This window comes from Muntiacus reevesi, chromosome 4 (assembly GCF_963930625.1).
Source record: "Muntiacus reevesi chromosome 4, mMunRee1.1, whole genome shotgun sequence".
NCBI classification, from domain to species: Eukaryota; Metazoa; Chordata; class Mammalia; order Artiodactyla; family Cervidae; genus Muntiacus; species Muntiacus reevesi.
The window spans coordinates 73,876,566-73,889,803 of record NC_089252.1 but is presented as its reverse complement, the minus strand read 5'-3'; the positions used below and the strand labels follow the sequence as shown (position 1 = coordinate 73,889,803).

Genomic DNA, 13,238 nt, shown 5'->3' with positions numbered 1-13,238 from the left:
CAAGCTGTATTTTAAAGCCAACAGACCAGAGCCCCTACCGCACCCCTCCCCACAAAAGTGTTCCCAGGTTGCTGCCATCTTTGACTCCTCTAGGCAAGAAGATATCATTGATTCTTCTGATATAAAAACACCACTGATATTTAAAACACTGTGTGTAAATATACACACAGTAGGGTGTGTGTATAGCGTGCATCTCCTGGAGTTTGCCAAGGTAGATACAAACATACCCAGTGAAATGAACTTACCTACTTAGAGCACCAAGTTTGGCCTTGGAGTACAAAATGAAGCAGGACAAAGGCTCACAAGAGTTTTGCAAAGAGAACGCACTGGTCATAGCAAACACCCTCTTCCAACAACACAAGAGACGACCTTTTAACATGTGCGTGTGTGCTAAGTTGCTTCAGTTGTGTCTGACTCTTTACGATCCTATGGACCATAGTCCACCAGACTCCTCTGTCCATGGGATTCTTCAGGCAAGAATACTGGAGTGGATTGCCATACCCCACTCTGGGGAATCTTCCCAACCCAAAGATTGAACCTGTGTCTCTTACTTCCACCTGCATTGACAGGCGGGTTCTTGACTACTAGTGCCACCTGGAAGCTTCCCTGATGGCTCAGATGGTAAAGAATCTGCAATGCAGGAGACCTGGGTTCAGTCCTTGGGTCAGGAAGATCCCCTGGAGAAGGGAATGGCAAGCCACTCCAGAATTCTTGCCTGGAGAAGTCCATGGACAGAGGAGCCATGAAGTTGCAAAGAGTTGGACACAATGAGTGACTAATACACATGCTGTTATTAATGACATGGTGGTGAGAGCTTGTGACTGCAGGTTTTGGCCTCTTTTTGGGGGAATATCTTGAATAGATATAGATACGAGTCATTCATTTCATGTGATGCTCTGTTTTAAATGAGTGCCAGTACGTTATAAATTAACCAAAAGTTCTTTGTTTCCACTTGTTGTGGTTCTAGAACTTGCTTAAATATTATGTAACCTAAGTATCCTTAGTATCTAAGTTGTCTCTCTGGATAATCATGATTTTAATTAGAGTAATTGTTAGAAAACATCAGTATTTAAAATAACTTAGTTCCATATTTAGTATTGCTAGCTGGTACAACAAATCTCTCCTCCTTATTCTTCCTTTTCATAAATGTCTTGGCTCTTCCTGGTCATTTGCATGTCAGAATAAATTTTAGAATCAGATTGTCCAATTTTGAAATCATCTTTTGAAAACAGCATTGACTATGCAGAAGTACTGATATCTTTATGATTTTGAGTCTTCTAATACATGCTTGGGATTGTGCTGAGTCAGAGTATTAGTACATTTATGGTATGTTGTCCTTTAATGCACAAAAACATGTTTCCGTATATTTATGTTACAATGTTTTTCATGTAAGTTATTTAACTCATAAAGCTTTTTGTGTATTTCACTTAGTTGAGTTTATTCTCAGATAATTTTATATTTTGAAGAGATATCACATGCACGAAACTACAAAATTTGGAAGTATAGAAAGGTGCATAGCCTGTGGTCTCTTTTCTTTTTTTGTCCACTTCTGTGTAGTTCCCCAGTAAATAACCATTGCAGTTTCTTTCTTACTTACAGAGTTATTTTTGCCCAAATGAGAAAGCAGAAACGTAGATTCTTACTTCGTCTCATTTTATATAGCAAGTAGAACAACGTTTTTCATTTAATAGTTACACAGTATTAAAAAGTATATGGAGGTATATACACTGGAGCTAATTCTTAATAATTGAAATGGATGTCTCCTTCAATTAGTATTTAGAGCTCCCTCCCTCCCTCTTCTTGCGCTGGAACATTGTCTTGTGTGCTAAGTTTTGTGAAAGACAGCTTTCCGTGTGGTTCTTTGGGGATGGGGCTGGAGAGTGTCTGTCAACTTTATTCTTACCTTGGGCCCTTGAGGCCTTGACATCAAACCTCAAAGTTACCAAGTTCTGCAGACTTGGAGAATGAAAGCAAACTTCATTGATCTGTTTATCCCTTCATGCTTGCAGCTAATTTTTGGCTTGATTATTCTTTGTTTTTTTGTCGCTCTCTGAGGCATTTTAAGGATGTAGAGTAAAACTGCTTTCCTTAGAAGAGTGGTCAGGTATCTTGTCTGCCATCTTATCAGGGATGGGAGTCCAGTCCAACTCTTTGTGTGAGTGTGTCTTTTTTTTTTTTTTTTAACCTTTTCACTCAGCTTAATTGAGGTATAGTTGGCATACCATAAACTGCACATGTTTAAAGATGGCAGTTTGGTCAGTGCTAATGTATGTATACATCTGTGCAGCCATCACCACGGTCAAGATAATGAAAATCTCCATCACCTCCAAAAGTTTCCCTGAGCACCCTTGGTAATCCCTTCTTCCTGCACCTCTTCCAGTCCCCAGGCAACCACTGATTTGCCTTCTGTCACAAAGACTAGTTTGCATTTTTTAGAGTCTTCTATAAGGGGAGTGATACAGAATCACATTTTTATTTATTTCTGAAAGTAGATGTGAAGAATCATTTCCCTTGGCACTTACTTTAATTGGATATAAGCTAGGCTATTTTAGCATAGAGATGATTCTGTGGCCATGACGTTTGACCACATATTAATGATATGGCAGAAAGCAAAGAAGAACTAAAGAGCCTCTTGATGAAAGTGAAAGAGGAGGGTCAAAAAGTTGGCTTAAAACTCAGCATTCAGAAAACTAAGATCATGGCATCTGGTCCCATCACTTCATGGCAAATAGATGGGGAAACAAAGGAAACAGAGACTTTATTTTCTGGGCTCCAAAATCACTGCAGATGGTGATTGCAGCCATGAAATTAAAACACGCTTACTCCTTGGAAGGAAAGTTATGACCAACCTAGATAGCATATTAAAAAGCAGAGACCAAAAAAAAAAAAAAAAGCAGAGACATTACTTTACCAACAAAGGTCTGTCTGGTCAAGGCTATGGTTTTTCCAGTGGCCATGTATGGATGTGAGAGTTGGATTGTGAAGAAAGCTGAGTGCCGAAGAATTGATACTTTTGAACTGTGGTGTTGAAGACTCTTGAGAGTCCCTTGGACTGCAAAGAGATCCAGCCAGTCCATCCTAAAGAAAATTAGTCCTGAATATTCTTTGGAAGGACTGATGCTGAAACTGAAACTCCAGTACCTTGCCCACCTGATGCAAAGAACTGACTAATTGGAAAAGACCCTGATGCTGGGAAAGATTAAAGGTGTGAGGAGAAGGGGATGACAGAGGATGAGATGGTTGGACGGCATCACTAACGTGATGGACATAAGTTTGAGTAAGCTCCGGGAGTTGGTGATGGACAGGGAAGCCTGGCGTGCTGCAGTCAATGGGATTGCAAAGAGTCAAGACACGACTGAGCAGCTGAGCTGAGCTGAGCTAACGACAGGAAGTTATATCCACAAAAATCACTAATGTTTCATGAGATGAGAGTGTTGTGTGGCCTTGTAACTTTGAATGTAGGTAAACCTTAATGTCTCAGGGCAGTGCTGACCTACGGGAACGGACCTGAAGTGATTGATATATGTATACACACACCCGCATACATACATACGTGCATACATACATATCGTGTATAATATAGACTGGAGTTCTGACCTTTGGCTCTCTGATAACACCCCAAGGTTGTGAGATGGAGGACAGCAGTTCAGACCGTGATTCTGCAGAGGAATGTGTGAGACAGCACATCTTAGTGTATGCATTTTTTCCTTCCTTTTGTCAAGGATGCATAATGAGCTAGAGTCCAGGTGTTCGCATGTTTTGTCTCTCTTGGTCCAGCACTTCACCATCTGCCACCTGGCCTGTTGTAAGAACTCCCAGATGGTCTCGTTGCGTCAGTCTTGTGTGCACCGCAGTCTCCTCCCCAGACCTGAGTTGGAGGAGCCCGTGGAGACCCAGGAGACGCCACGGTTGTCACTTCTAGAGCTCTGCCTGCTCCCTGTCTTCCTGCTGCCGCAGCTAAAACCCTCTAGTTACCTCTGGGCCTGGGGCGCTACTCCTCAGTTCCTGTGTGACCTTGTCTTCACTACCCTCTTACCACTTCCTCCCCGCCTCACTGACCTCCCCATGGGCCCTTGGACCCCCTACACCCTGATCCTGCCGCCACACTTGTGCCTTCGCGTTTCTTCCTGCTCACAGTGATTACCTGCAGATACCTGCCGTTCCTCTCCTCTTGCATGGATTTCTGCAGAGAGCCTCCTCCTGAACCTGAGAACTGTGAGATGAAGCCCTTTGCATACAGGCTTCCTCTAACCCCTTGGCCAGCTGTACTTTTCTTTATAGCTTGCAGGACTGTCTTGCCTTGTTTATTTTGTTTACTTAAAAAAAATTTTTTTGTCCCCCCCGCCACAGCCCGCTCCACTGAACATCGTTAAGACAGAACATTTGTCTCTTTTGCTCACAGTCATGCGACTGTTGTTTAGAAGAGTTCTTGGCACACAGTAGGTGGTTTTTTCCCCTCATGCGCTGCAGCATGGCCAGTGGGACAGGAGGGAAGTGAGCAGGGAGCAGGGCTGCAGGAGACAGGGATGTGTCTTGGAGGGCTCCTCGGCCAAGTTGGGGGCCTGGGTTTTGATCCTAAGAGCAAGAGGAAGCTGGTTAAGAGTTTTAAAAAAGGTAAGGATGTCATCTGACTTAAGTGCCACAAGGATGACTCTGGTTTCAATGTGAAGAATAGATGGGAGGATTGTAAGAGAAGCTTCTGCATCCTAACTGTGAGTAAGTGAAGTAGGAGCAAAATCAAGAGAGGAGTGGGCATTTCAGAAAAGAGTTTATAGGGCTGAATGTGGAGCTTAAGGTCCAAGAAAAAGGACTGCAAAGAGTCTCCTGGTTTGAGTGGATACAAAAGTCAACGGGAACCCAACAAGAGCTGTTTTGTGTATTTATTTAACATGGAGGGGGAGGCAGAAGAAATCAGACTGCTGTGGGTTGAGGATTTAGAGGGACGTGGGATCCTGAGGAAGTCAGTGGAAAGTGAGCATCACCATGGGAAAGAGCAGAGGGGTGTGGGGCGACGGGCTGTTTTGAAAATGGGAGATGACAGTGAGTCTGGTGGGAATGGGAAGGATCCCATGGAGACACGACGTTGAACACTTAGGAGCAGTAAGGGATAGTCCAGAAGCTAGTGACCCTGAAGGAAGAAGAGTGGGAGCGGACTTGTTAGCCCACATGGAAGGAGTGGAGGAACCTGCCCTGTTGTGACCCAGGGTGTGAGCAGCAGCCAGCTACAGGTGGAGGTGAGCGTGTGGTTCCTCTCTCTTGACTCTCATGATCTCTGTGAAGAGGAAAAGCGAAGTTTTGGGAGGGCAATGGGTTGAGATGCTGTAGTTCTTCGGGAGAGGAACTGGATCAGAGAGAGCAGGCCTGGTGAGTGGCGTGGAAGATCCCCGGGCTCCCCCATCCTACGTGACTTGTGGAGTCTGTGTTTTTGCTGTCACCCCTCCCAGAGCCCAGCTGTCTGATTCTGACTGCAGGCCTGGAGAGAACAAGCCACTGCCTTCCGGTAAGCCTCAGTTTCCCCAGACCTGAGACAGTGGAACTCCAAAGGATGAGGTCCTTCAGGCCTTTGTCAAGAGTGATTAAATTATAGGCCAGGAATCTCAGCGGCAGCCAAGGTGGGTAGGGGATAGACTGGGGTAAAGAAAAAGGGTGAGGAACATGGGAAGTAGGGTCCAGGGATGTTAAGGAAAAGTTGTGGTGGATGTCGTGAATAAATGAGCTGAAAGGGAGGCACGTTGTGTTTGAAAGTTAAATTGGGTGCTGAACGAGTGATTTTTGAGCTGGAGCAGCTCCGGTTGATAATGGCTAGATTATGACCATGTGTGGCATTTTATGATTAAGGATACAGTGTTAATGAGTCACAATTCTCATCATGGGTATTAAGTACTTTTGTATTGGTAAGGTACCACTTCTAACATTTGGACAATCTTAAAACAGAAATAGTCTGTCTAAGCAGAACCTCCTTTCTTCTGCTATAACCAGAGTGTGTGTGTTTTTTCACCTTTCTCTGTGGACCCAGATTGATTCTGTGACTTTATTTGTTAGGTTCCAGGAGAGTTCTTGTGGTTATTTTTCTAACTTAGTTCTTCTGTGAAAGAATTGTTCCTGATATCATTAGAGTCAGTGTACTCACTGATCCGAGTTACTTGGTTTTGTTGAGCTTCATCTTGCTAGGTGGTGTCCTGCGTTTTCCTTGTTCCTATGGTTTATCCAGAGATACTACTCCAAACTGCATGTTCTGTGCTTTCAAGTCATTCCACATAATGTCACACCTTTAGGTAGAAGTATGTATGTCGTAATCTGTGGTTATCGATGGAGTGGTTTCTCTATCCACCAGATCATGCTGTCATCCCTTGGTCCTTTCCATCCAGCTATTGCTGAGGGGAGCTTATCAACATCGTGTACGACATACTGGGAAACAGAAGAAATGCTTTGTATGTATCTGCAGTGAAGGCCCCTCATCAGGTCGTAGTTGGCGGGTTGTAAGTGGTGGTACTTGCATTAGGATGTTAAGAAGTTCTGTGTCTACAGTTTCGATTTCCTTGCTTGTGATGGCTCTGTTAAGATCTTCTATTTCTTCCTGGTTCAGTTTTGGAAAGTTATACTTTTCTAAGAATTTGTCCATATCATCCAAGTTGTCCATTTTATTGGCATAGAGCTGCTGGTAGTAGTCTCTTATGATCCTTTGTATTTCAGTGTTGTCTGTTGTGATCTCACCCTTTTCATTTCTTATTTTGTTAATTTGGTTCTTCTCTCTTTGTTTCTTAATGAGTCTTGCTAATGGTTTGTCAATTTTGTTTATTTTTTCAAAAAACCAGCTTTTAGCTTTGTTGATTTTTGCTATGGTCTCTTTAGTTTCTTTTGCATTTATTTCTGCCCTAATTTTTAAGATTTCTTTCCTTCTGCTAACCCTGGGGTTCTTCATTTCTTCCTTCTCTAATTGCTTTAGGTGTAGAGTTAGGTTATTTATTTGGCTTTTTTCTTGTTTCTTGATGTGCGCCTGTAATGCTATGAACCTTCCCCTTAGCACTGCTTTTACAGTGTCCCATAGGTTTTGGGTTGTTGTGTTTTCATTTTCATTTATTTCTATACATACTTTGATTTCTTTTTTGATTTCTTCTATGATTTGTTGGTTATTCAGAAGCGTGTTATTTAGCCTCCATATGTTGGAATTTTGAACAATTTTTTTCCTGTAATTGAGATCTAATCTTACTGCACTGTGGTCAGAAAAGATGACTGGAATGAATTCAATTTTTTTGAATTTTCCAAGACCAGATTTATGGCCCAGGATGTGATCTATTCTGGAGAAGGTTCCGTGTGCACTGTAATCAGAAATCTTCCAGCAAACAAAAGCCCAGGACCAGATGGCTTCACAGCTGAATTCTACCAAAAATTTAGAGAAGAGCTAACACCTATTTTACTCAAACTCTTCCAGAAAATTGCAGAAGAAGGTAAACTTCCAAACTCATTCTATGAGGCCACCATCACCCTAATTCCAAAACCAGACAAAGATGCCACAAAAAAAGAAAATTACAGGCCAATATCACTGATGAACATAGATGCAAAAATCCTTAACAAAATTCTAGCAAACAGAATCCAACAACATATTAAAAAATCATACACCATGACCAAGTGGGCTTTATCCCAGGAATGCAAGGATTCTTTAATATCCGCAAATCAATTAACATAATACACCACATTAACAAATTGGAAGATAAAAACCATATGATTATCTCAATAGATGCAGAGAAAGCCTTTGACAAAGTTCAACACTCATTTATGATTAAAACTCTCCAGAAAGCAGGAATAGAAGGAACATACCTCAACATAATAAAAGCTATATATGACAAACCCACAGCAAGCATCACCCTCAATGGTGAAAAATTGAAAGCATTTCCTCTGAAATCAGGAACAAGACAAGGATGCCCACTCTCACCACTACTATTCAACATAGTGTTGGAAGTTTTGGCCACAGCAATCAGAGCAGAAAAAGACGTAAAAGGAATCCAGATAGGAAAAGAAGAAGTGAAACTCTCGCTGTTTGCAGATGACATGATCCTCTACATAGAAAACCCTAAAGACTCTTCCAGAAAATTACTAGAGCTAATCAATGAATATAGTAAAGTTGCAGGATATAAAATTAACACACAGAAATCCCTTGCATTCCTATACACTAACAATGAAAAAACAGAAAGAGAAATTAAGGAAACAATACCATTCACCATTGCAACAAAAAGAATAAAATACTTAGGAGTATATCTACCTAAAGAAACAAAAGACCTATACATAGAAAACTATAAAACACTGATGAAAGAAATCAAAGAGGACACAAACAGTTGGAGAAACATACCATGTTCATGGATTGGAAGAATCAATATTGTCAAAATGGCTATTCTACCCCAAGCAATCTATAGATTCAATGCAATCCCTATCAAGCTACCAACGGTATTTTTCACAGAACTAGAACAAATAATTTCACAATTTGTATGGAAATACAAAAAACCTCGAATAGCCAAAGTAATCTTGAGAAAGAAGAATGGAACTGGAGGAATCAACCTGCCTGACTTCAGACTCTACTACAAAGCCACAGTCATCAAGACAGTATGGTACTGGCACAAAGACAGAAATATAAATCAATGGAACAGAATAGAAAGCCCAGAGATAAATCCACGAACCTATGGACATCTTATCTTTGACAAAGGAGGCAAGGATATACAATGGAAAAAAGACAATCTCTTTAACAAGTGGTGCTGGGAAAACTGGTCAACCACTTGTAAAAGAATGAAACTAGAACACTTCCTAACACCATACACAAAAATAAACTCAAAATGGATTAAAGATCTAAATGTAAGACCAGAAACTATAAAACTCCTAGAGGAGAACATAGGCAAAACACTCTCTGACATAAATCACAGCAAGATCTTCTATGACCCACCTCCCAGAATATTGGAAATAAAAGCAAAAATAAACAAATGGGACCTAATGAAAATTAAAAGCTTTTGCACAACAAAGGAAACTATAAGTAAGGTGAAAAGACAGCCCTCAGATTGGGAGAAAATAATAACAAATGAGGAAACAGACAAAGGATTAATCTCAAAAATATACAAGCAACTCCTGAAGCTCAATTCCAGAAAAATAAACGACCCAATCAAAAAATGGGCCAAAGAACTAAACAGACATTTCTCCAAAGAAGACATACAGATGGCTAACAAACACATGAAAAGATGCTCAACATCACTCATCATCAGAGAAATGCAAATCAAAACCACAATGAGGTACCATTACACGCCAGTCAGGATGGCTGCTATCCAAAAGTCTACAAGCAATAAATGCTGGAGAGGGTGTGGAGAAAAGGGAACCCTCTTACACTGTTGGTGGGAATGCAAACTAGTACAGCCACTATGGAAAACAGTGTGGAGATTTCTTAAAAAACTGAAAATAGAACTGCCATATGACCCAGCAATACCACTTCTGGGTATACACACTGAGGAATCCAGATCTGAAAGAGACACGTGCACCCCAATGTTCATTGCAGCACTGTTTATAATAGCCAGGACATGGAAGCAACCTAGATGCCCATCAGCAGATGAATGGATAAGGAAGCTGTGGTACATATACACCATGGAATATTACTCAGCCGTTAAAAAGAATTCATTTGAATCAGTTCTAATGAGATGGATGAAACTGGAGCCCATTATACAGAGTGAAGTAAGCCAGAAAGATAAACACCAATACAGTATACTAATGCATATATATGGAATTTTAAAAGATGGTAACGATAACCCTATATGCAAAACAGAAAAAGAGACACAGAAGTACAGAACAGACTTTTGAACTCTGTGGGAGAACGTGAGGGTGGGATGTTTTGAAAGAACAGCATGTATATTATCTATGGTGAAACAGACCACCAGCCCAGGTGGGATGCATGAGTCAAGTGCTCGGGCCCGGTGCACTGGGAGGACCCTGAGGAGTCGGGTGGAGAGGGAGGTGGGAGGGGGGATCGGGATGGGGAATACGTGTAACTATATGGCTGATTCATGTCAATGTATGACAAAACCCACTGAAATGTTGTGAAGTGATTGGCCTCCAACTAATAAAATAATATTTAAAAAAAAAAAAAAAAGAAGTTCTGTGTCATTTGTCCGTATGAAACTTAACCTTTTTTTCTTGAAAGGGTTAACGTCTTCTGTGCCTTAGTCTCACTGCTTTTCCTTCTCCTTCATTTTTAGGAAGAAAAAAAAAAGAACCCCCGAGAATGCTGGGCTGTCCCCCTGGCTGCATACACGGTGCTAATGAGGTGCCTTCGGGAAGGGGTAAGGCTCCTTTGTTGTCCTCTGTGGACGCCTGCAATTGTAATAACCCTTCAGGCGCTGTGTGAGGATTGTAGCCTGCAGCGGTGCAGGAGCCTGTCAACCAAGCACTGCACCGCTCCTGAATTTAAATAATCCCGACAAGCCACTGTGAGCCCGTGACCTACAGTGGAGCAAGTGAGAAAACCAACTCACATTCACTTGTTTAAATGTCTTGCTTTTTAAGAGACGATAGCAAATATGAACAACCTAAGTAGCTCTCAATAACATATCCTTAATCCCCCCACCCCTTCTAATTACCAGTAACTCAGTTTAGTAAGCCAGGTGTATGTAGGGAATTTTCTGCCAGCCTCTATAGCCCAGTGATTATCTTGTCATGTTGCCATTTTGTGGTTCAGAAACAAGGAAGCTGCCACCAGCATCCATTGATTTTAATATTAAGTAGTCGTTATTATGTGATGTGGTTTCTTCAGCTTATGCACCTCCCTTCTCTTGCTACTGTTAATGGCTGAAAACCAGCCAGCTGGCCAGCCAGCCAACTTGCATAAGTAGCTCCTGTGTGTGACCGTGAGGAGGATTTATAACTGACCTCAAAGGCTGGCGTTTTTCTGTTTTCTTTAAACCTTGACATTGTCTCACCCAAGGCACAGCCATAGGCTAAAAGCATTCCTTAAGGAATGAAAAAAAAATATGTCAAAACAAACATCTTCCTTTTGAGTTCATTACTTCATGCATGTTATGGTAATGGAATGATGTTCCAAGTACAGAAAAATCTCTGCAGTTTTCCCCTAGTGATCCAGAAAGGCACCGAGAGCACGTCCCAGCCTGTAGGGTGAATGCGTAGTCAGTTGTCCCTGTGGGGTATGCATGAAGCCAGTGAACTGCGCTGGATCAACAATATGTATTAAGTTATCTTTATCTGTAGTCAAAAGACATGTTTGGGTTTATCATTCAAGGCCTCAAGCTAGGCACACCCAGGGGGCACAGGATGAAGAAGGTGGGCTTTATGTTCATGCACACATCTACCTGTTGTGGGAGATGAGATAAAACGATAAAGTGGGATCTGTCAAGTGCGTTCATGCCAAAGAACAAAATACAGGAGCTCAAAGGAGAAAGGTGTCTTCCAGGAATTTTTTAAATGGTGTAAAGAAAGTTTTAGAACTTTGTATCTTTAATTTATAAAACTTAGATTAATGCTGAGTGAAAGATGGTCAGTTCTAACCCATGAGGTGGTGTCCTTTATTAGATATGTCCTCCCCAACCCCTTCTGTATTTGTCATTGAGTACTTACTATGAAGAATGTTTGCTATGCTCGTGTATTGTTAATTGTAACATAAGGATACGGCTAATGATATAATGAGAGAATTAACAGTGAATATACACACTTGTCTTTTATTCTCTCTTGGCATGTGTGTCAGATTTTGTGTATTTTTCATGAAGAGGGAAGAAAGTCTAGAACTCTAATTTGTGAGAATTTTATATATTTGGAAGACGTTTTAGTGTATGCTTTGGCAACACGTACACTAAAAAATGACAAATTCGGAGTTGGATATTCCCCCTAAAAAAGGATTTGTCTTTTCAAAGATAATTCAATTGTAGCATTTCTTGTGCAAATTTGTCTAATGTATTCAGGACATAGTTGAAGGTAAAATAATTTTTAAGCCACTTGCCTTCAATGGTTTAATTTTTTTAATGTAGAAAACTGTTTTCCCAGCTCCTACTGGTATTTCTGAAAGTAGGTTCTTTTCTTACAGAAGATTATATGGATTGTATGGATGTGGTTAAAAGCGCATACTGTGACTCACTGTTAAAAAGCGAAAGGCTGGTTTCTTAGAGAATTCTCTGTCTCTTCTGGATTGAAATTTGTACTTTCTTTCAAGGAGTAACTGCTCTTCTGACTTTGGTGATAAACCTCACCAAAGTTTTCTTGTTTTTCTTAAAATTTTTTTTTCTTTTCGCAAAATTTTCTTTATTTTGTTTCCCTTTTTGAGTGTATTGCTGAATACTAGATTGATTGATTCTAAATGTTGAACTCTGTATAAATGGATTGGCACCATGTTCTTTTGAGATTTAATTTTTCTTTCTTTTGCTTAAAGTTAGGTTGAGATTGATCCATGTTGATTGTGTAAAGTGCAGCTTATCGGTACCACTGAATAGTGTGTTGGTGTATGCCTCAATACAGGAACACAGGCACACATGTGTATCGGTTTATATAGGCGTATCCATTAACCCACATATCCTTGAACATTTGATAGAGTCATAGTTTAAATTTTTGACAATCTTATGAGCATTAAATTGTTTCCTCAGTGTTGTTTTAATATGCATTTTCTTGATTACTAATGAGGATGACCATCTTTTTCTGTTTATCTTGGTTTCTGGAATTTCCTGTTTTGAAAATGATTATCAAGTCTTAAGCCAGTTTCTTCTGTTGCTTTGTAGGAATTCTGCGTGCCATCGTCCTTCTGCCCTGCCTTCACCAGCTATTGCTATAAAATATTTCAAGTATTTGAAAAGGAAAGGAAACTAATGGCCTTTATTTCCATCAGCTATTAATATATTTACCTTCTTTGCTTTGTTGTAAGATGTGTGTATGTATATATATGTATATTTATTATTTATTCATTTGTTTATTTTCTGAGATGTTTGAAAAAATTCAGATATCATGGTATTCTACCCACAGAAATTTCTTTTATGTATTCTGGGTATTAATCTTTTGTTGTTTACATGAGTCCCAGATACTTTTCTATTTTGTGTTTGATCTTTTCGTTTTCTTTACAATGTCTGTTACTAAGCAGAAATTCTTAATTTTAATAGATATTTATCAATCCATAAGATGTTTGGTCTTTTCATTTTCTTTATAGTATCTGTGGCTAAGCAGAAGTTCTTAATTTTAATAGAAATTAATCCATGAGATGTTAATCTAACACTAAG

General features: G+C 40.3%; 1 protein-coding gene across 4 annotated transcripts in view; it reads left to right on the top strand.

Annotated features, from left to right (window-relative positions):
• ULK4 (unc-51 like kinase 4) overlaps positions 1–13,238 on the top strand; it is a 496,024-nt gene that overhangs the window by 78,080 nt on the left and 404,706 nt on the right. For all 4 annotated transcript variants that reach the window (XR_010662955.1, XM_065933097.1, XM_065933095.1 and 1 more), the window contains one exon: positions 10,227–10,310. Coding sequence is in view for 3 of the 4 variants with exons in the window: in XM_065933097.1 (XP_065789169.1) it covers positions 10,227–10,310 (84 nt within the window). In the remaining variant the exon portion in view is untranslated. The remainder of the gene's footprint in view (positions 1–10,226; positions 10,311–13,238) is intronic.